Raw genomic sequence first — 24274 nt, forward strand, 5'->3', positions numbered from 1 at the left:
CACACACACACACACACACACACACACACACACACACACACACACACACACTGCTTTAAACCTGAGCTCAGTAAGTTATGAAGGCCACCTAAATTACTAGAGTGCCAGTAATAATACTATTTCCTGCACTGAGCTCAACACAGTACATACAGATGTAAACACTGGTAAAAAGGGACATATTCTATACCTTTGCAGCCTTTTATGGTGTCATTTTTGTGGCAGATCAGATTCGTTTGTGCCAAATAAGTCATAATTTGATTTTTCATTATTATTTTTATCCTCTCTATGACCTTTAAAAATATATAGTCGATTTTTGCATATTGGATTGTTGCTCAGTATTATTACAGAATTGATGTTTGTTCATGTGAGCAGTCATATATTAATGTGATTATGGCTGTATGTCTGAATGATGCATTTTTACAGATTTAGTTTCAGTAAATGGAATAAGAGTGTTTTTTTTTGTTGTTTTTTTTGCATGGGAGTTTGTCTACATGGCTTTTTGTGTCAAAGGATCAAGAAAGTTACTGTTTGCCATCACAAAACTAACACCATTTGAATTAGACATTTACACATAAAATGAAAAGAACCAGATTTTGAACTCAAAGATAAAATGCTAAGACATAGAATAGATAAACATGATGATGAAGGGGCCTGAGTCTGTGTCTCTGCTTGATGCTCCATCATCACAAAGTATTGCCCTCTCCTACCTGCACTGTCAGCATCTCTGTGTTGCCATGGGAACAGGGTCACTGAGGATATAGTAGGGGGTGTAATGGGGGTCTGTCCTCTCCAGGGAAATCTTAGATGATTTAAAAAATATTAAGAATGACAGATTTGCCATGGCAACCTGACTGTCTGGTTACTGCAGCAATGGTTCATGTTTCATGCATATGAAGTAATTAAAATAAAACTTTTCACTTTAATTTATAATTAATTATGCATTTAGCAGACACTTTTATCCAAAGCGACTTACAGTGCATTCAGGCTATAAATGTTTTACCAGTATGTGTGTTCCCTGGGAATCAAACCCACAACCTTTTGTACTACTAATGCAATGCTCTACCATTGAGCCACAGGAGCACTTCTGATTTATTTTTCTTTGCTGAGAGGAGGGGGTGGGTTGCTCAGCAGAGTGTAGCTCTGTCTAGTAGAACATATGAGACTCTGAATTTTGTGTATTTCAAATCAAGTCTCAAGTGTCCTTTTCATGGCTTCTAAAATATTTATGTTTACAGTTTATATATATTATAGGGCATCTTGAAATATAACTTTATAACATTTTTCAGTATTAAAAAAGGATAAAATAGGGGATGAAAAGGTGGGGGGATATCACCTAATTAGCTAGATATCCAGTTGTTGTTTTTTAATGTATTAAATGTATGGTAGAGAATTATGATAACATCAATGTCCCATTTCTGTATCTGTGCCGTAGTAAAATTAAAGAAATCATTCAAATGTATATATAACATTAATGTAATGTTTGTTTCAGAATGGCTTTACCCCACTTTACATGGCTGCACAGGAAAACCATCAGGATGTGGTGTGCTTCCTCCTGGAGAACAACTCCAGCCAGAGCATTGCCACAGAGGTTTGTGTGTGTGTGTGTGAGTGCGTGCGCGTGTGTGAGTATTTTATTGATTACTGAGGTAAGCCAGAGCGACCTTGAGCAGTTCACAGATAAGTGCTTCCTACTCCTCACATATCTTTTTCTCACAATATATAAATATATATAACGGTAAAAGTTTTGTGGTAAGATTTTTAATGTTTGTGAATGTAGTCTCTTATGCTTACTTAGGCTGTATTTTGAACAAAAATGCAGTAAAACAGTAATATTGTGAATTATTGCATAATATTATTTAATATTATTGAAATTTAAAATAAATATTTTAAAATGTAATTTATTTCTGTGACAGCAAAGCTGAATTATCAGCAGCCATTACTTCAGTCTTCAGTGTTGCATGACCTTTTAGAAATCAATCTAATATGCTGATTTGGTAATCACTTCTTAATATTATCAATGTTGAAAAAAGTTGTTCTGCTTCTTTTTTTTTGTGGAAACCATTATAGTTTTTTCAGGATTTTTTTTTAATAAAGTATATGTCTTTACTTTAACTTTTGACCAATTTAATGCATAGCTGCTGAATAAAAGTATTCTTTCAAAAAAGTCTTACTGACCCCAAACCTTTAGTTTAGAGTAGTGTTTACAAATGGTATTGTATATATTGTGAAACAAAATACAGTAATAAATGTAAAATGAGGTATATGAATTGATAATTAAGCCTGATTCTCTTCCTCTCTTTAGGATGGCTTTACGCCGTTAGCCGTAGCCCTACAGCAGGGTCATGATCAGGTGGTTTCTCTGTTGTTAGAGAACGACACGAAAGGTAAAGTCCGTCTGCCTGCACTCCACATCGCAGCCCGCAAGGATGACACCAAATCTGCAGCTCTGCTCCTTCAGAATGACCACAACGCGGATGTCGAGTCCAAGGTCTGTCTGAAAGATGCTTGCAAACATGTTCAGTCATTACTCACAATTTTCCTGTGTCCAGGGGTGGCGTTTCCGTATGGCAGAGTATGGCAGTCGCCATACCGTAGCCCAGTCAGATGTGCAGTGGAAAATTATCCAAACTTCATATCTCTATTTATTTCGTTATTATTATTTGAAATCAGTGCTATTGGTCTTTCTTATGTCTGAGGGTTTCACAAATATTTTTCCAATGACAAGCATTCAAAAGAGCTTGTCACTAAAGCTCGTAACGTCATTTGATCCTCAAACTGTCAACGAAACCTCGTAACTCCACCCCGCCTCCATTCAGAATTAAGTGCCTCGCACAGCCTGGAGACAGATCTCCGCTTATTCGCAATGCAAGGGTAAATAAATAACTGATGTTTGAATAAGTGCAGCGTTTTCTTTACTGAAACACTATGTCTGTAAAGGCAAATATTTTTTGTGTGTGTGTCTGAAGAGCGGAGAAGGGTCTTAGCGTTTGCCGTCTAGTTGTAGCCAATAGGCCTTTACTTTTGTTCTGTTTCAGCTCGATCTCAAGACAGTACGTGCCATAGTCACGAAATTTAGTTCATTGATTCGTGTTCAGTTATAAATATTGTATTAAATATAGAAAATTGTTACAAATGGTAAAAAAAAAAAATCTCGTTATCTGGTCTCGTTATCTAGGCCTATATGGTTTTTCTTCAGTCTATTGTCCTTATGTCTTGTTTGCATGCTCCATTAATGTTTTATGTTTTGTTAATGTTAAATATGGGATAAATATGGGTTAAATATATCGATAAAATAATGCAACATTTAAAAGTAGCATTTTAATTTGAGTGTATTCAACCATTCTCTAATCCCTTTTCACCGAAATAGCACTAATTCTGGTGCCGGTGTGTCGCCGCTTGCTGCCTCAGATACAGTCATTCTAATGACAGACAAAACACAGATCTCCGTCTGAAAAACCAACTCCATTTGATCTTGATTTTCATAAAATGTTTAGTGTCTGTTAAAGCCACATTACCAACTCTGATGATGCAGTGTTTAATTGTATTTCTATCATTTTTCCTATATATCAGTGCTTAGTGGTGTGCCACTGAAATTGTGCCATTTCAGTGCATAGTGGTGTGCCCACCGATGCGATGTATGCCACTGCCATACCCTATGGTTTTGTGAAAAGCCGCCACTGCCTGTGTCTCACTTATTTCATTTAAATCCCAAGGTTTTTACTGAAACAGAATCATGCTGGTCAAATAAATGTATTTCTTATGCACACACCTTCTTTTATAATGTAAGCAAGAGCAGATTATCATATACTGTATATGTTTTGCTTTTAATTGTGATTTGTTATTTTTTCCTCTAACTCACTCACCCACACTTAGTCCTGTTTTTAGATATGTGTCTTTTGTTTCTTTGTTTTCGTTTACCTGTCAGTGTTCACTAACTGCCCATTCTCTCCTTTCCTCACGTCTCAACATAGATGATGGTGAATAGAACGACAGAGGTATACCCACGATAAACATTAAGCTGTTGACCCCCACCTCCACCCCTGCTTTGCCTAGAACACCCCCTAGTGTTGCTCCCATCCTTGTTGTACCATCTCTATTTTTGTATAATTTCCTGCTTTCTCTTCTCCTATTGGCTATGTGCCCTCCCTCTCTGGGGATGGAAGAATGAGATCATGCTTTGGGTGGAGGGCTGAAGCATGCTTTGATTTCTGCAGCTACAGGCCAGGGTTCCACATCTCAACATGCAGCTTTCGGATTGGTTATAAGAGTTTTGTGTCAGTGGTTTTGTGTGGTTGCTGGCAATGATGTTGATATTGGTGAATATAAACTGTTAATTCAAGTGTTTCAGTTTTTAGAGCCCATTGATGAGATATTGCTCTTTGTAGAGAGGTTTTCACAAAAGGTTACCTCAACATGTGAATTAAAATATCACTAGATCTAGGGTACTTTTGCCGGACAATATGTAGATCAAACATGATCGTTGCTATAGCTCACATTTAAGGGGACACCGTGATATCAGAATAGGAGTTTTAACTTTAGGCAACTACAATTTAATTTAATTTAATTTCATTATTTCATTTCATTGATCTAGTCCTCCAAAATATTGATGTGTCCCTTTAAATTATAATTGCCACCACCTTCATTATTCAATCATCAATTGATTGTGGAAGAAATACCTAGAATTTAATAATTTAAAGAGTCTATATTGCAGGAATTAAAATGGCATTTGTCAAACCATTTCATGGAGTCTTTAAGACCTATAACAGTATAAAATATAGCATAAAATATTCACAAACTTTTTGTTTTTGCAACAAAACTATTTACTATTTAACTATTATAAAATTATCTGGTTTGATTTTCTTATGCCAAACAAGAATAACTGCAGTACAGTATTTTGGACTGTGTGAAAAGGTTTAAAAAATTTGTGAAAGTCCATCTGGCATTTTGGAGATTCAAAGAGAATTCATTAGAATTAGTATTACATAATGCAAAGGTCACTTCACTGGCAAATCCTGCTACAGTAGAAGTGAGAAAATGGTACAGTTTAATTTTGACCTTTTAACCAGCTTTTATTACTAACTGGAAGTAGCATGTTGTTCCTTTGAGCCTTATATATTTGAGCATTAGATATTGTATTCATTTGGTTTGGCTGTGAAAGAGGAACCCGGCTGGCCAGCTACAGAGATGAGATGGTCTGGTTGTTTAGTCCTCCCTCCCTGGGGCTTGTGCATGGGCCTTTAGACAAATCAATGAAACAGCTGGAAATCTTGCAGTTTAGAATTGTTGCAATGTTGCAAAAAGAATGCATGGTCAGATTTGCTCACATGGCAAGCAACATCAGTTTGGCTGGATAGAATTATAGTTCACAGTTTTGCATGATAGAGAACATTGCCAAATTGCAAACTAACAGTAACAAGCACATGTAAAGAGCTAAGCACAATGTTCCAAGCCCATGAACTCATCCCAGGAAATAATTCTCTGCATAAGCATGTAAAGGGTTTTCTGAGTGAATAGAAATTTGAATGCATTGATCATGATGACTGTATCGCGATAATCTATGAGAATGTTTATTCAATTCTCCCCATAGGTAACAGTATGTGTTGTCTGCAGTCTAGAGTCAGTTCTGTAAATGTCATAGTCTATTAGTGTGCAACTGGAAATGTTTAAACCCCTGCTGTTTTTCCATTTGCGCCTGTGGCTAATAATTGCAATAATTCCCCTCAAAATGGGTGGAGCCCCGTTCCCTTGGAAATAAGAGCGCAAACAGAGGCAGGGAAGGGTTATGCTGAGCACCACCTGCTTTGTGTTGGATTATTGGCTAATTGAGATGGAAATCTCCATGACTGGAAGGCCTTTGCTGCAATGCAGCCTGCAGGACACCTCCATCTTGCTTTAAACAGCTACGTCTCATATTCAAAATGAGAGGATCATTTAGTAGTAAGAGGATCATATTTAGTAGTAAGAGAACTCACTGTCTTCAGATAATCCCAAACTGAAGCCATATTTACAAAAAGACATGTCTAAGGAAGCACAGGTAGCTAAATGGGCTAAATAATTGTTTTAACCATTCTGTTCTTTGTCTTTCTTTTCATCAGAGCGGTTTCACTCCTCTCCACATTGCTGCCCACTATGGAAACATCAACGTAGCAACACTACTGTTAAATAGAGGAGCAGCAGTGGACTTCATGGCAAGGGTAAAATCACAGCACCATCTACTGCTTCGATTGACCAATTTTAACAGATTACAGGGCAAACGGTCCCCCATAATCTGTTAAAATCTTCTCTTTGACTTTATGCTAAATGCTTTGGAGTCCACACTTTTGAATAGATCATTCAGGTGCACTGATTCCCATTCAAAATGCAACTAGACTTGGTTTCATTATGACTGTGGTCATGTAGTTCCTCTGAGTATCACACGGGGGCAGTATTGCACTAATGTTGTACAGTATTGTCACCAGACTGAAGCCTAAAATGCTCCATAAGTGTTTTGGTGAATGAGCTAAATGACCTGCCTAAGGCTCTTTGTGAGCAAACATGCTCACATGTATGTGTGTGTGTACATGTGCCAAATGCTCTCCCGGCTGAACTCTCTAAACTGTCATATGGCCGGCACAGTCCAAACAAACTCATGTATGAATCTGCTTCAGCCTGAGGGTCACATGCACATGGTCACAATGCATGTCATATGCCATTTAGAATATTTTGTATTTTGTCACAGAAATATATATTATTGTTTTTTCATACTTAGTTATTTTGATTTAATCTCTGTGAAGTGGGATTGTAATTTGTGATTGTGTCGCTCATATACCTGGCTGTGTGTCTTATGCTGTTTGTGTGGGTTGCATACAGAATGACATCACTCCACTGCATGTGGCGGCTAAGAGAGGGAATGGAAACATGGTTAAGTTGCTGCTGGACCGAGGAGCAAAAATTGATGCCAAGACCAAGGTAACACACACATACAAACACACATAAACACATGCTGTACTACAAATTAACTGCAAGTTTAACTACAAATTACACTACCATTCAAATGTTTGGGGCTGTTAAGATTTTTTTAATGTTGAAAGAAGGCTGCATTTATTTGATCAGAAATATAGTAAAAACAGTAATATTGTGAAATAATTAAAAGAACTGGTGTCTATTTTAATATATAATTTATATATGTAAATTATTCCTGTAATGTCAAAGCTACATTTTTAGCAGCCATTACTCAAATCTTCAGTGTCACATGATCCTTCAGATATCATTCAAATATGCTGATTTGGTGCTCAAGAAACATTTGTTATCATTATCAAAGTTTAAAACAGTGCTGCTTAATATTTTTGTGGAAACATTTTTACTTTTATTTTACTTTTTCAGGATTCTTTGATTCTTTTGATATTAGAATGTAATAAATAATTAATTAATAAATATATCTTTCCAACCCCAAAATACACATATGGCAAAATACTATTTGTACAGGAATAACAAGAGAGTTGTTGCCTAAATGAAGCTGTGCTTCAGTGTGCTTCACTTTAAGGAAATTGTCAGGTGGCTTCTTAGGATGTTCCTACATTTATATATATACGTAGTTGCTCACCCTTTGACCTCAGTGATATCACAGATGAGACCAAGTTTCAGTTTATTATATAGACACACAATGGCCTAATGGCTAGAGAGTCTGACTTGCAACCCAAAGGTTGTGGGTTCGAGTCTCGGTACCAGCAGGGATTGTAGGTGGGGGGAGTGAATGTACAGCTCTCATCCATCTTCAATACTACGACTGAGGTGAGACCCTTGAGCAAGGCACTGAACCCCCAACTGCTGCCCACTGCTCTGTGTGTGTGTGTTCACTACTCACTGCTGTGTGTGTGCACTTGGATGGGTTAAATGCAGAGCACTAATTCCAAGTATGGTACTATACTTGGCTACATGTCATGTCACGTTAACAATACAATTTGGTGACCGAAAATCATAAAATAAAATAAATATAAATGTATAAATACAATTAAATAAATAAATAAACAAGTCTTCATCATAGGCACATTGGTAAAGGTAACTTTCAGGCAAGATCCAAAGAAGTAAACTGCAATATATTATACTGCATAAAGTGAATAGCTTTGCAAGAAATATTAAACAGGTCAGCATGTAGTGTCAGTGGAGCATCTGGAGGTGCTGAGGTTTGTCTGTTGTATCAGCTGTTCTTAAGAGTATGATCTCAGAGTGTACTTTTTAATATTATGTAACATTTTATCTTTGTGTTTGCTTGTACGTATGTGTCTGTGTGTGTGTATAGGACGGTTTAACCCCTCTGCATTGCGGCGCACGCAGTGGGCATGAGCAGGTTGTTGAGATGCTGCTGGACAGGGGAGCTCCCATCTTGTCTAAGACCAAAGTAAGACCACTGCTTTTCTGACCCCAAGAATAATTCTGCCCCTTTTATGTGTGTGTGAGTATGTTTGATCACCAATTTTCCCATAATTTCTGCATATGCTTCCATACAAGACTGCCCCCATGTGGCCATTGTTTCTACAGACGCGACATGGTCATCAGGCCCTCTTCCTGTCTCTCTCTTTGCTATCAAATTGTCTCCTGACTGCAGGAAACTGATATTTCACCATAGATTGTGGCTTTAGGTGCCAAAGCAAGAGGAATTTCCTGTCACACTTACAAGACCCTCAAAATAATTTGTTTGTCATTAATGTGTGGTCACATTTACCATTGTTTGATGAATTTTCATAGGCGAATCTAGTAAATTCAATAGAAATCAATGCAATCAAGAATTTCATGTGAGGATGAAAGATTTCCCCAAGCAGTTGGTCAAGTGAATTTGCAGCATGAGCAACAGACAGTTGCTTGGTTTGAAAGTGACTTCTTTGTGAGCTGTGCTTTATATACATCACTACACTATTGACAATAGACAATGGACCGTTTTTGGCTCACCAAAATTCATTAATGTGACTGCACTTTTATTTTAATCTATCACTAGTAGTCAACTGATGTATTGCCAAGGCTCATATATTGATCAATATTTGGCATTTTCTAAATATCTGCATATGTGATCATTTTTTTTCTTTTCGGCCGATAAGTGTTGGAAGCTTGTATTTTGACAATGCCAGCATCTTCATGGCATATTTACTGATACTGTAAAATTAGTGTTACCTTCATTTTCCAGATAAGATTACAGAATGAAGAAGTTGCTAAAGCAATCTTTTGCATGTTTTAACAAATTCAATTTTTTTTCAAATCATTTGTTTAAAATTTAGTAAATATTATGTAAAACGAATTTAAATTTAGTTGCAGCAAAGGACATATTTTTTTACCTATTTATTTTGTTTTCTATCTTTAAAATTAAATTAAGTGTATTAGTTTTATGGCGACCATCAGCCAAGATATTGCATTTTGCCATCAAAAAAAAAAATTAATTGATTAACCACTATCTGTTTCCATTAATCTTGTTAAATGTCCATTGCTATTTTTTGGTTTGCTATAGAACGGTCTGTCTCCGCTGCACATGGCGGCCCAGGGGGATCACCTGAACTGTGTCCAGCTGCTCCTTCAGCACAATGCTCCCGTGGATGATGTCACCAACGATTACCTGACGGCACTGCACGTGGCTGCTCACTGCGGACATTACAAAGTGGCCAAAGTCATCGTAGACAAGAAGGCCAACCCTAACGCTAAAGCCCTGGTGAGAGCAGAGAGAAAAAGAGAGCCATACACATTCAAACTCAGAAAATACCCTCACGCTGTTTCCTTTCTCTCTGCATTTCTTTCTTGGGGTGACTAGGTTCATTTTCCTCTGTTAACAGATGTAGCTGTATGAATGTTAATCTCTCGCTTCACAAAGACAAAAACAGTTGTGGCAGGGAGGCTGACACAATGCGAGCGTGTTGCCATTGTAATACTGAGACATTCTCAGGACAGTTTAAAAATAAACCTGAACCTCAGAAATAGCTTGATGTAAAGTTTAAAACAGTTCATTTGAACAGTGACTCACAGCTTTATTACTGAATACAGTGGGTTTATTCAACCAGAGGAAGGTTTTTGTGGTTACCCACCTCTGGTAAAGGTGGGTGTGGTGGCATCTCAGTCAAGCAGAGCATGTTTGTGTCTACATCAACAGAACGGTTTCACACCTCTTCATATTGCCTGCAAGAAGAACCGAGTGAAGGTGATGGAACTGCTGCTGAAACATGGGGCATCACTGCAGGCAGTCACTGAGGTACGAGATAAATATGTGGATTGAATGTTTATTGATAACTTGTGTGATATGGAATTATCACTAGAAAAACTAAGCACTAGAAATTCATCGTTTAGTTTTGAATGGAGTTTAATGCTCACAGTTTTAGTGTATATGCTTGGGAAATGTAATAGGACAAGCAGTTTTATATATGTTTCAAAGTATGTTTGTGTTTTGTTTGGTTGTTTTAGTCGGGGTTGACGCCCATCCATGTTGCTGCATTTATGGGTCATGAGAACATAGTGAAACAGCTCACGCATCATGGAGCCTCACCCAACACCACCAATGTGGTACGTTTCCTCTTTAAGTACAGTGTCACTCAAAGAGACATTATATGTACTGTGAGTCATTCTGTGAAACTTTTACCTTTGTAAATGCGTTTCTATCATCTTAAACATTCTGTCAGACATGGAATATATTAATTTGTTAATATATGGCATTGTGCAACATCAAGAAAAATTAACACAAATTAAATTATATAAATAAAATTATATATTATAGAAAAAATAGAAAACATACAAAAATTTATTGATATTTTATGTGACTGGATTGACATATTTTGTTTGATTAATTTTGTCAAGCATTAAAAACAACAAACTATGAATGTTGAATGAAAGAAAAACTTGTCTGCCTTTGAACGTGGCCTTGCGAAGACTCAAATTATTTCACTATAAATAACTGTTAATTATTATTTTGAGGTGGATATTTTAAATTAAAATGGTTTCTTAATATCATTTTTATAATTATAATTGTTCTTAATATATGTAAATGTGATTGTAGTGTGAATGAGAAAATCAATATAAAATGTATATATTTTTATTTAATTTAAAGTTTTGATAAATTTTTTATGCATAATAAAATTCATAGACTTCTTTGATTTTTTTTTTTTCATTAGAAATACTCCATCACACAATATTATTATGTACTGATGAGTTTAAAATTAATTTTGTATTAATATATTAAAGCTTACATCTCACATGCACTTCATCAAATGTTGTGTTGTAGAGAGGTGAAACAGCATTGCACATGGCAGCAAGGGCCGGCCAGGTTGATGTTGTCAGATACCTGCTACAGAGTGGTGCTAAAGTGGACATCAAAGCCAAGGTGAGACGCACACCTTAGCTCAAATTTGAATAAACCACTGTCCACATCCCACCACACACATAATTAGAACATGACAGATGATAAATGAGATTTTCAGATTTGCCTCTCATCACTGTCTCTCTCTTTCACGCTCTATTACCATAATGACAATTTTTAGGATGACCAAACAGCCCTGCATATAGCAAGCCGTCTGGGAAAAGTGGAGATTGTGCAGCAGCTGCTGCAGAAGGGGGCATTACCCAATGCTGCCACCACTTCCGGCTACACCCCTCTCCACCTCGCCGCCCGTGAGGGTCATCAGGAGATAGCAGCTCTCCTGCTGGAGCAGGGAACATCCCTCTCTGCAGCAACTAAGGTGTGTATGTGTTTGTACTGTGTGATCACATATAGTGGGGCTCATAAGTCTGAGACCACAGTAAACATTTGGAATTTAAAATCTAATTTAATGTGGATGTTAGCAAAGTTTTAGGACTTTAGGAAAAATGTAACCAAAGAAGTTATGATGTAAAATGAAGAAAAGATACATTAACGTTTGGAGTCACTACAAGTTTTTTGGTAAGAAATGGATACTTTTATTTAGCAAGTATGCATTAAATTGATCAGAAGTGACAGTAAAGACATTTATAATTTTAAAAAAGATGAAATGACTACATAAATAAAGAATAAATGACTATCTATTCATCATATAATGCTGAAAAAAAAATGTTTTTCACGTTTTCCAAAAAATAAAAAATTAAGCAGCACAACTGTTTTCAGCATTGATAATAATAAGAAATGTTTTTTGAGCACCAAATCAGCATATTATAATGATTTCTGACGGATCATGTGACACTGAAGACTGGAGTAATGGCTGCTTTTTTGATTAAATAAATAAAGAGACAAAGTGAACATTAGAGACTTCTGTCAAAAACATTTTCTGGCCCCCACTATATGTGGTTTTTGTGCATAGTTCTTTATCCTTTAAGCTGACTATGTCCTAATGAAAATAACAAAATTATGGATCTTTTTCACCCTTTTTTGTTCTCTCTCCTTCTTTTGTTCCCGCATATACGTCCACAGAAAGGGTTCACTCCCCTGCATGTGGCTGCAAAGTATGGGCAGTTGGAAGTGGCCAATCTTCTGCTGCAGAAAAAAGCCGCGCCGGATGCAGCAGGAAAGGTTGGTAAACAAATCCATCATGCAACATTATGCACACAACAACATGCACAAGCACATCTACAAATATGCCCATATATGCATGGCAGTTTACGTTTGTTTACATAACACATCTTAGTCCTGTCCCAAATGCTGATGTGGACTTCACTCATGCTTGTTCATGGGGTGTCCCATTTGTCCTCAAAAGTCAGAAAAAATAGGGCATTGGTCAAACATTTACTCTAATGTAATGAAATATTTGTTTAAAGTACTTACAAAAAATAGTCAAAGAACATGGCTATTTTTGAATTGCCTTTAATGAAGAAGCCTGATTTTTGTAGCCAGATGGTGTAGTTACAACATCGACCAGCAGGGTCTAACTGGGCCAAGCTAACCAGCCAAACTGTGACGCCTTAAACCACAAGGGCCAAGGGCGTCATTTGGGACAGGGCCTTCATTTGTCGTCATCTGTTCATCTGTGTCAACCTTTCTTCACTATTCTTGCATTACATAGTATGACTGTCAACTAGCTTTATTGAGAGACTCACAGAGCTGACCAGTTTTGCTGATTTTCCTGTGTGTCATTAAGTCAGCTGTGCTGTCATGAGGGGTCTGGTTTCCTTAACATAGATTAAGCTTTTTAATAAGTACAACAATACAGATAAGAAAATATGACACAGAAGCTTAAAGGAGTGGGTTAACCAAAAACTAAATTTTTGCTGAAAATGTACTTACCCTCAGGAAGTCCAAGATGTAGATGAGTTTGTTTCATTGGAAAAGATTTGGAGAAATGTAACTTTACATCACTTGCTCACCAATGGATCCTCTGCAGTGAATGGGTGCCGTCAGAATGAGAGTCCAAACAGCTGAAAAAACACAGTAATCCACACAACTCCAGCCCGTCAATTAATGTCTCGTGACACGAAAAGCTTCATGTTGTGTTTCATATCTTTGTCAAGGCATTTTTAACTTCAAACCATTGCTTATGATTAAAATATAAGTTATTATGGATTATGGACTCATATTTTGACCAGAAGCGACGGTCTCAAGTTAAAATGTCTTGATGGATTTGTTACTTAACAAACATGCAGCTTTTTTGCTTAACAAGACATTAATTGAAGGACTGGAGTCATGTGGATTATTGTGATGTTTTATCAGCTGTTTGGATAATAATAAGAAATGTTTTTTGAGCACCAAATCAGCATATTATAATGATTTCTGACGGATCATGTGACACTGAAGACTGGAGTAATGGCTGCTTTTTTGATTAAATAAATAAAGAGACAAAGTGAACATTAGAGACTTCTGTCAAAAACATTTTCTGGCCCCCACTATATGTGGTTTTTGTGCATAGTTCTTTATCCTTTAAGCTGACTATGTCCTAATGAAAATAACAAAATTATGGATCTTTTTCACCCTTTTTTGTTCTCTCTCCTTCTTTTGTTCCCGCATATACGTCCACAGAAAGGGTTCACTCCCCTGCATGTGGCTGCAAAGTATGGGCAGTTGGAAGTGGCCAATCTTCTGCTGCAGAAAAAAGCCGCGCCGGATGCAGCAGGAAAGGTTGGTAAACAAATCCATCATGCAACATTATGCACACAACAACATGCACAAGCACATCTACAAATATGCCCATATATGCATGGCAGTTTACGTTTGTTTACATAACACATCTTAGTCCTGTCCCAAATGCTGATGTGGACTTCACTCATGCTTGTTCATGGGGTGTCCCATTTGTCCTCAAAAGTCAGAAAAAATAGGGCATTGGTCAAACATTTACTCTAATGTAATGAAATATTTGTTTAAAGTACTTACAAAAAATAGTCAAAGAACATGGCTATTTTTGAATTGCCTTTAATGAAGAAGCCTGATTTTTGTAGCCAGATGGTGTAGTTACAACATCGACCAGCAGGGTCTAACTGGGCCAAGCTAACCAGCCAAACTGTGACGCCTTAAACCACAAGGGCCAAGGGCGTCATTTGGGACAGGGCCTTCATTTGTCGTCATCTGTTCATCTGTGTCAACCTTTCTTCACTATTCTTGCATTACATAGTATGACTGTCAACTAGCTTTATTGAGAGACTCACAGAGCTGACCAGTTTTGCTGATTTTCCTGTGTGTCATTAAGTCAGCTGTGCTGTCATGAGGGGTCTGGTTTCCTTAACATAGATTAAGCTTTTTAATAAGTACAACAATACAGATAAGAAAATATGACACAGAAGCTTAAAGGAGTGGGTTAACCAAAAACTAAATTTTTGCTGAAAATGTACTTACCCTCAGGAAGTCCAAGATGTAGATGAGTTTGTTTCATTGGAAAAGATTTGGAGAAATGTAACTTTACATCACTTGCTCACCAATGGATCCTCTGCAGTGAATGGGTGCCGTCAGAATGAGAGTCCAAACAGCTGAAAAAACACAGTAATCCACACAACTCCAGCCCGTCAATTAATGTCTCGTGACACGAAAAGCTTCATGTTGTGTTTCATATCTTTGTCAAGGCATTTTTAACTTCAAACCATTGCTTATGATTAAAATATAAGTTATTATGGATTATGGACTCATATTTTGACCAGAAGCGACGGTCTCAAGTTAAAATGTCTTGATGGATTTGTTACTTAACAAACATGCAGCTTTTTTGCTTAACAAGACATTAATTGAAGGACTGGAGTCATGTGGATTATTGTGATGTTTTATCAGCTGTTTGGCCTCTGACGGCACCCATTCACTGCAGATTATCTATTGGTGAGCAAGTGATGTAATGCTAAAATTTTCAAAATTTGTTCCAATGATGAAACAAACTCATCTAAATCTGGGATGATCTGAGGGTGAGTAAATTTTCACATTTTTGGGTGAGCTATTCCTTTAATCTGTGTTAAGGAAAGACACACTCATCTTGTGAAAGGTGTTTTTTCGCTTCATACTAAGTGTGAACTCATGGTACTAGCTTAATGTGGTTTGCTGGGAGTTATTCCCTCTAACTTTAACATGATGTGTCTGTGTGTGTGTGTGTGTGTGTGTGTGTGTGTGTGTGTGTGTGTGTGTGTGTGTGTGTGTGTGTGTGCACCCAACCATGTGCACACCCATGTACTGTATGTGCTGGCATACATGCATGCATCCTGTGTTTGTGTGTATGTGTGCGTGCATGTTGGTGTTTGTGATTGTGCTGGGGTCTGCTTGTGTGAACGTGCTGGGGTCTGTGTGTATATTGTAGACTGGGTTAACTCCGCTGCATGTGCCTGCTCACTATGATAATCAGAGAGTGGCTCTGTTTCTACTGGACCAGGGAGCATCTCCTCATTCTGCTGCGAAGGTACACACACACACTCCAACTTATCGAGACTGGGTTTCTGGATTAACCCTTCCATGCTGTTTGTCATAGAAGACCTAGTGTAACAATTAGTGACCTTACATAAATCATATCTCAAGAGTCACAATGTTTGTGACTTTGTTGTCATGTTCAAATTACATCTGTGGAGGATTTCATAAAGTCTCTAGCTGAAAAGTTTGTTAAATTGCAGGAAATCTGATAAACTCTATAAGTAAATTAAACGAAACTAAACTGTGGTCTAGTAAACGTATAGCTGAAACAAATGTATTAAAAAAACCAAGAAAATGTTACCTGAGAAACAAAATTGTCAAAGAATATATCTTGCATTAAGTTTGTTTTTCTTTTCATTTTCAAATAGTTTATTTTTGTTTTAAGCAAATATCACTAAATTTTGTTTGGAGCCCCTACAGGGACATGGTGATGGAAAAAATGTGATTGGAGAAAAATATATATATTTCAATGCTTTTGCATTAGCTTGCAAAAGTTGTTTATTCTTTTTTAAATATTTTTTTCCCAATGATTTTGCCTTTATTTAGATAGAATGATGTAGAGCAAATGCAAAAGCATTGAAATATAATTTTTCCTTCAATCTCATATTTTTTTCCATCACCATTTGCATGTTTGATTACTGCTCAAAGAAAAAAGTATTTTCTCAGGTAAATTTATCTTGTTTATAGCATTTTTAGATATTTTTTTGGTAAACGATACAAAAATATAGATTAAATAATTATATGATTTTTGCAGATCCAAATTTCATGGCTTGCATTTTCCCAGAGTTGGGGTATCTAGAGTAATGTTAAAGTAGTCACCATGGTAACAGGCTTGGAATTTGAGAGGAATTAAGAGCTTGGTTACTTCTTACAGTCTGTTTTGCTAAATTTGAGAAATCCTGATTGGTTTGTGTAATCAAGAAAAGTACTTGGGGAAAAAACAAGAAAAGATGATTGCATGCCTGCATAGTATTTCTATTTAAAAATTTCTGTGTCTTTGCATCTTGTTTTTCTCATTCTCTTTAGAATGGCTACACGCCTCTCCATATTGCAGCTAAGAAGAATCAGTTGGAGATTGGGACAACGTTGTTGGAATATGGGGCGGAGTGTAACACAGTGACCCGTCAGGGCATCAGCCCCCTCCACCTCGCCGCACAGGAGGGCAGTGTAGACCTCGTGTCCTTGCTTCTCACCAAACAGGCTAATGTTAATATGGGCAATAAGGTAAACATACTTACATATGCATATTACACATGCACACGGTTGAGAATACGTATTAATTTGACTCACTGTGTGTGTTTATAATCAGAATGGTCTCACGCCGCTGCACCTGGCTGCACAGGATGACAGGGCAGGTGTTGCTGAAGTGCTGTTGAACCATGGAGCAGAAATTGACGCTCAAACCAAGGTCAGGGTTCAGGTTCCATTGATTAACCACCACAATCAGACTGATACATTGAGAGGTTCATTGTGGACTGTACTGCGTGTCTGTATCAGTGTCTGAAATTCTCGTCTTTCATATTCTCCTGATAGAGTGGTTACACTCCGTTGCATGTGGCATGTCACTATGGCAACATGAAGATAGCCAACTTCCTGTTAGAGAATCAGGCCAAGCCTAATGCCAAAACAAAGGTGAGTCTCTTTGTCGCTTGTCAAGACATTTAGATATAGATATTACCTTGTTTTGCATGTAAATTGACACTGTTATTCTGTGGATAGAACGGTTACACGCCTCTTCATCAAGCAGCACAGCAAGGCCACACCCACATCATTAATATGCTGCTTCAGTATGGAGCTTCGCCCAATGAGCTCACAATGGTGAGTACTGAGGCATGCTGGGAATACCTGCTTCACTCAGCAAGCTGTCAACCTTGGTCAGCAATGTACAGTAGCACACACACATATACACTCATACACTACCATTCAAAAGTTTGGGGTGAGTATGATTTTTTTAAATTAAAGAAATTACTTTTATTTATCAAAGATGCACTAAATGAATCAGAAGTGACATTTACAGTAGTGTACCTTTCACATAAACACACATCTAACTCTTTTATACTTATAATACCTACATTTAGCAAGTTATGTATTTATAATAGTTCATATGAAATGCCTTATGTTTGTGTGTGGCAGAATGGGAACACAGCTCTCTCCATTGCTCGCCGACTGGGGTACATCTCCGTAGTGGACACGCTGAGAGGAGTTACAGATGAAAACCTCACTGCCACGGTAACATACTCAACCTGCCCCACCATCTGCGTCATGACCTACTTCCCTCAACATCCTCTACCCTCAATGTCCACAATTACCATAGAAATGAATACCAGGCGATTTGTTTTTTAGGCAATTTGCATTCTGAATCAAATGCACACCAACCAGCCACATCATGCTAATCACTTCTGAGCAAAGAATTGAATTCTTACGTTATTTCATATTTTCAGTTTAAAACTGTGAGCCATGTTCTGTTTTTTTTTAATTACACTTTAAATAGACTATTGGAAAAACTGTACATTTCAACCAATATTGGATATTTAATCATTCATGCTCATTTCTTTTATATATTTATTTTTCTATTTAGATTACCTTTGCCATCTTGTAACACTCACTTAAAGTTAATCTTTAAAAACAGTGTTGTGATCTTTAATACATCTGTAAATGAATATTTCATACTGTACCTTATAATGTTGTGATGCCTAAATTCACTTGTAGCATTTAAAATAATATAAATATAAATAGTAAATATAATTTACATTGTTAGCTAAAGTCTATTCAACTTTTTTTTATTTAATAATTTATTAGTTAACGTTGAAATTAACATTAACTAAGATTAGTAAATGCTTTAGAAGTATTGTTTATTGTTAGAAGTTATTGTTTAGTTAATTTTAAACAATGTAGTTAACTCATCTTAAGAAATGAAACCTTACTGTGAAGTGTTTTTCAACATAGCAGATTTGGGTTGGAAACAAACAAACAAACAAATACAATACAATACAATACAATTTTTTTTGATTTAACCACCTTCCAGTGTTTCTGCAAAGCTGCTACTTCCAAGTTAGACATTTGTTATTACGACATCACACATTATAGAATTTGAATGGAATATTTTTATATATAGATAGACTGACAGTTTCACTCTTTCTTTGTGAACTATATTGGTTTATACTGCTGTGAAAAACTCTTTACAGAACTCTCTGCTGTGACCCTTTGCACACTGAGTCAGTGAGGCAGTTGTTAAAATATTATTTAAATTTGTCTTGCATCCAGCGGTATATTCAAATGTAGTTATTTTGACAGCTTCCCCACTAGCTTGCACCATGATCACTGGCCTAACACTATGTGCATTCATTATTCTGTGTGTGTGTGTGTGTGTGAGAGAGAGAGAGCGTGTATGTTTAACCAATTGCTGTGTACTGTATGTTTGACAGCTGTGAAAGATCATGACGCTCAGGCGGATGGGGAAGAAGGTACACACTTCTGCAGTTCTGATTTTTCTCCCTTTTTTAATCATCCCTCGCTTCACGCACACACTCGCTCGGCTTAGATGTGTTCCTCTCGCCTGGCTTTGCAGTGCGCTGTGTGTGTTTTGTCTGTATGCACATAACCAGAGTGTGATTGCTGTGAATTCCTGTGTATGCCAACTTGACACTTACACAGTTTTTTAGTTATAAACACATATTTACAAATGCTCACACATAGAAACACAATAACAGATGCCCAAAAAAGCCTGTATGAGACTCATACAGTTGCCTAAGATACAGCGAAGCTGACGTGCAGTGTGTCAGGATGAGAAGAAAACACTCCACGTGTTGTCTATAACGCCAAACTCTCTCTCTTGTCTCCTGGTGCAACATTGAAATATTCATGAGCTTAATGTCCCTCATTGCACCCCTCTCCATGGTAACGTGGAGGGATGAGGGTATACGGTTACCATGTGTGTCAGCAGATATGCTCACAATCCTGCAGGTGACACTGACTTGGCCCACAGGTGTCAACCCTCTACTGGAGAGCGAAAGAGACATGCAAAATAGAGAGGGATAGAGAGACAATCTTCAAATATAATAAAGCAGTAAAATGCAGAAGTCGAGTGTTGAAACTGCTGTCTTAGCAGTAAGCTGAGAGGTAAAGTGTGCATTAGTGCATGTGTGTGCATATAGCAGCAGACACCTATAATAGATCCATAGGCTATCCTGTAAGTTATCTTTGTAATCCCATTAAGCTGTGCATGTAGGTCTTATGTCAGTCAAAAACATTGAACTCTGCACCTTTGATCCCCAATCTGATTTTTAACTCATGCACATCTGTTTGTTGTCATATTATGGTGGAGAGTGAGACTGACTACTAGCGTCTATTTTTTATATAGGCTTATTATATTTGCTATACCCTAAACCTAGTCCTTCCTTACAGAAACATTTTGCATTTGTAGATTTTAATTAAGATGATTACATGTACAGGGTTCCTACATTTTCTAACTAGAGTTATTTTATTATTATTTATATATTATAGTTTTTATTAATATTTTGAATTAGCATTTATTTTGTTTTCAGTTTTAATATTCATTTTAGGTTAATTTTTGTTGGTTTATTAGCTTTTGTTGTTTTAAAATATTACTATTTATCTTTATTTCAGTTTTAGTGTTAGTTTAGTTTTATAAACTAATTAGTCATTTTTAGTACTTTACCATATACTTATTTCAGTTATTTTCCAAAGCAACATTTCTAATTTTCTTTTAATCTATCAACCAATGAATTTCCATGATTTTTCCATTATTTTACCAGTTGCTTGTGATGACTGGATAGGGATCATTTAAAATAATTAAATTTTTTAGAGATCATTCTCAAAAAGAGTATTTTTTAAATTATGAATTAATAAAAGCAGTTTTTAAATCACTTTTAAATAAAATCATCGTTGTTATTCAAAAGCTTAGCTTTTTAAATTGTCAATATAATTGTATTGTCATTAATATAACATTTATTGACTATAGATAACCTATTTTTTATTTTTGTTTAATGTGTGTATGTGTGTTTTACATTTTTTTTTTTTTTCATTTTGTTTTTACATGAATAGTCCAGACCTGGAAATCACACTTTTAAAATTCCCTGACATTTTCCGAGGCTGTGGGAACCCTGTATTTAATCTCTTTATTAAGCTGTTTTCATTATTTTATCATTTTTATCACAGTGTAGGTCAGTTTAATATCATAATGGGGATATTTCATGTATTTAATAGCAAACCCTGATGCGTCCCACACGTGCCCAAGAGCACATTATTTAGCAAATTACACACATTAAAAGGAGATGTTGTGTGTGTGCACTGTAGGGACAGTAGGCTACTTGAGAGAAAAGGGTGAATTTTCTTACTGTTATGTAATGTTCTTTAGCACTTTGTAATGAGTCTCATGAATGTTCTACACACAGTGGACAGGAGACCTTGACATTAGCTGATAAAATAATTTTCATGTACACACACTTGTGATGACTTTAATGCTATCTATACTAGTGATGTAAGCATTTCGAACAGTGAGGACCACTTCAAAAAGTAAGTTTTCAACAGGTTTCTTTACATTTGTGAGGACATACCCTCAGAAGTACAGCCAAACCAGCACACACACGTTAGAGAAGTGCTTGCACTGTCTCCCTTTATTATTCTCTTGAGAGAACTATGTTGACAGTACTTGGTGTCTTATTACCACCTTGCACTTGCTGCTAGACCTGCAAAATATTTAGCAACACACACACACACACACACACACACACACACTGGCCTGTTTCTGCGCGCGCAGGCGCGAGGCTGGATAGAGAGCAGAGCTCGCCTGACATAAGAGAGTGCAGCTTTGGTAGATCCTCCTTCGCATGACCGAGGCTGCCTTGTGATTTAACTTTTACCGAGCTAATGAACGGATGTAAATCTCGCACATCCAGTGCCACGAGAGTTCTGGTCGACTCGGGACGACCGACTCTCACATGACCAACCCGAATTGAGTCCTCATCATCAGTCTTTTTCTCGGAGGATACAAGCTTCATTGAGAACTGAACAGATAATCGGAGGAATACGCTAATAAAGGATACGTTATATCTGTATCGAAGTGGGATATGGCAGCGCTATTATGTGAGTGTTGATATGGACTGTCGGTGTGTCAGAATACTGCGGTGTTTGGGGCTCTGCTGCATACAGTGTTCACCGGCTGGATGCTGCTCGGATTATTTAATTATTATTTAAATGTACACTTTTAAAACTCAGAATGACGTCAAATACAGTGCCATCTATTTTTACACATGGTCATCTATTAGTCGTTGTCATGACTGTTCGTTGTCATTAAGCGTTAATTCGGTACCGGAGTAGGAAGGTATTAGCGAGCCGGTTAGGGAAACGGAGGAGTTCAGTTGCGAGAGGGGAGGGGCTGCAGCACGGAGAGAGAGGACAAGCAAAAGTCGCGTTTATGAGAGAGATTCGGAAAAGATGTTGGCTGTGTCTCAAATCCTCGAGAGTTGCCTTCATAAACGTCATTTTGTGCGGTATAGACTTGAACATTTTATTAAACTATACAAAACTGTTGTGCAGATTTAAACAGGTCGTCAAGCTTATCGGACCATCTGAAAAGTGCCCAAAACCCACTTAAAACTAGTCAACGGACCAGCAAACAGTCTTATAGATTGATTCAAACGGTTTGTTTGTTTTCATAAAACAATAAAATCAGATACAGGTTATCATATTTGTGAAAGTGTTATTTGAAAATGTAATTTCTGAGATTAAATTGATATATATTATTTCAAATTTTCCCTGCTTTTAAAAACAGCTTAAAGAACATAAGAATGCCAGCCTAAGATAATTTAACGTTACTGGTCTTACCTGGTTTAAGCTGAAGTCCCAGTTTGACCTGCATGAAAGTTCCCCCGGACCCTTCTAAAACTAGCAAACAGACCATGCTGAGACACTAGTAAAACCAGCCTTTGCTGGTTGTAGCTGCTTTTTTTATTATTATTTTTTTTTTATCAGGTTTAAGAAACTCTTGGGGGTGTAATGGAAACTTGCTTCATAGCAGGAGACGCAGTGGTGTGGTGTCCTGATGCAGCATAATGTTTCTTCTATTAATAGTCAGTGAAATATTGCCCCTAAGTATCTGTTATTCACGGTGGGACAGAAAAACACCCAGGTGTTACGTGACATCAATTAATAATCTAGAAGCTGCAAGCTGGATGTTTGCGTGACGCAAGAAGACCGGTGTGGACTGGTAGGTTCACCCCACAAGAAATGAACCACAATTTATTACCACTGTGCATTTGAACAAGACACTTAACTTCAGATTGCTCTGAAGTAAGTCACTTTGGGGTTTATTTAATTAGAGCAACGTGGGGGGAAATAATTGCCGCAGCTACTGATAGGTCACCTTACCAGTTCACCTTCAAGTGAGCTAACCTTCGGCCTGTCTCATTCCTGCAGGTGAAGATGCGATGACCGGCGAGACTGAGAAGTATCTTCGGCCACAGGACCTGAGGGAGTTAGGGGATGACTCCTTGCCACAGGAGGGGTACATGGGTTTCAGTATTGGAGCCCGCTCTGCCAGGTAATAGCAGTCATTTACATTTTATGTATGGATGCTTGCTTATTTGCGAAGCTGTTTGTTCCTTATGCTGGTTCTCTATGAGTAGCAAATGTATATGGAGTTGCTATGGCACAAGTAGATGGCTTTTTGGAGGTGTTTTTAGATGGAGGATTATTTGGATGTAGAATGTTGTGTTCAGGTGGTCTTCACTAAAAGTGTTAGTACTGTCTTCGTGTATTGGCTTTTAGTCTGCATTAATAATAATGCTTCAAGAAAAAAGAAGGTTGGAAACATGAGGAATGAGGGATAATCAAATCTCGGTCAGATTTATTTTGCATTCAGCGCTATCAATCTTCATATCTTGTTGTTTACTGGAAATAAACACTACGATTTTAGTTCTCTGGAAACTGTTCCCACTACACAAATTCAACTCACCGTGTGTCATTCAAGTTAAAGTGTGCATGACACAAGTGTTTTTAGATGACAGGATAAAACTATGAGAAATTGTTATGCAAATAATAACAGAAAAACACCTGTTATACTTTTAGTGCAGACATTAAAGGGGTCATATGATGCGATTTCAAGTTTTCCTTTCTCTTTGGAGTGTTACAAGCTGATTGTGCATAGATAAGATCCCTGAAGTTGCAAAGACTAAAGTCTCAAAACCAAAGAGATATTCTTTATCAAAGTTAAGACTCTGCCACGCCCCCCTAAAACGGCTCGTTCTAACACGCACCCACATATCTACCTCACTATGTGGAAATATTAGCGTAATGCCGCCCAAATGTGCACGCAAAGAAAGAAGGCGTGGTTTCAGTAACCGCAGTTAGTGTTGAAGCAGCCATGTCAGGGAGACGGTGTGTTTCTAGGCGAAAGCAAAAGCACTTTATTTGGCCTTCCGAAAGTAGATGCATTTAGGAATCTTTAAGATTACTTACAACAGAACAGCAATG

General features: G+C 37.2%; 1 protein-coding gene across 1 annotated transcript in view; it reads left to right on the top strand.

Annotated features, from left to right (window-relative positions):
- LOC107671093 (ankyrin-3-like) overlaps positions 1-24274 on the top strand; it is an 86625-nt gene that overhangs the window by 23436 nt on the left and 38915 nt on the right. Inside the window, exons 5-24 of the mRNA XM_016463942.1 lie at positions 1490-1588; positions 2303-2488; positions 3972-3995; positions 6096-6194; positions 6850-6948; positions 8279-8377; positions 9476-9673; positions 10109-10207; positions 10417-10515; positions 11231-11329; positions 11487-11684; positions 12389-12487; positions 15675-15773; positions 16808-17005; positions 17091-17189; positions 17315-17413; positions 17501-17599; positions 17915-18010; positions 21820-21886; positions 23219-23342. Coding sequence (XP_016319428.1) covers positions 1490-1588; positions 2303-2488; positions 3972-3995; positions 6096-6194; positions 6850-6948; positions 8279-8377; positions 9476-9673; positions 10109-10207; positions 10417-10515; positions 11231-11329; positions 11487-11684; positions 12389-12487; positions 15675-15773; positions 16808-17005; positions 17091-17189; positions 17315-17413; positions 17501-17599; positions 17915-18010; positions 21820-21886; positions 23219-23342 — 2279 coding nt within the window. The remainder of the gene's footprint in view (positions 1-1489; positions 1589-2302; positions 2489-3971; positions 3996-6095; positions 6195-6849; positions 6949-8278; positions 8378-9475; positions 9674-10108; positions 10208-10416; positions 10516-11230; positions 11330-11486; positions 11685-12388; positions 12488-15674; positions 15774-16807; positions 17006-17090; positions 17190-17314; positions 17414-17500; positions 17600-17914; positions 18011-21819; positions 21887-23218; positions 23343-24274) is intronic.

The sequence above is a fragment of the Sinocyclocheilus anshuiensis genome, unplaced genomic scaffold (genome assembly GCF_001515605.1).
Source record: "Sinocyclocheilus anshuiensis isolate Anshui unplaced genomic scaffold, SAMN03320099.WGS_v1.1 scaffold861, whole genome shotgun sequence".
Lineage (NCBI taxonomy): Eukaryota > Metazoa > Chordata > Actinopteri > Cypriniformes > Cyprinidae > Sinocyclocheilus > Sinocyclocheilus anshuiensis.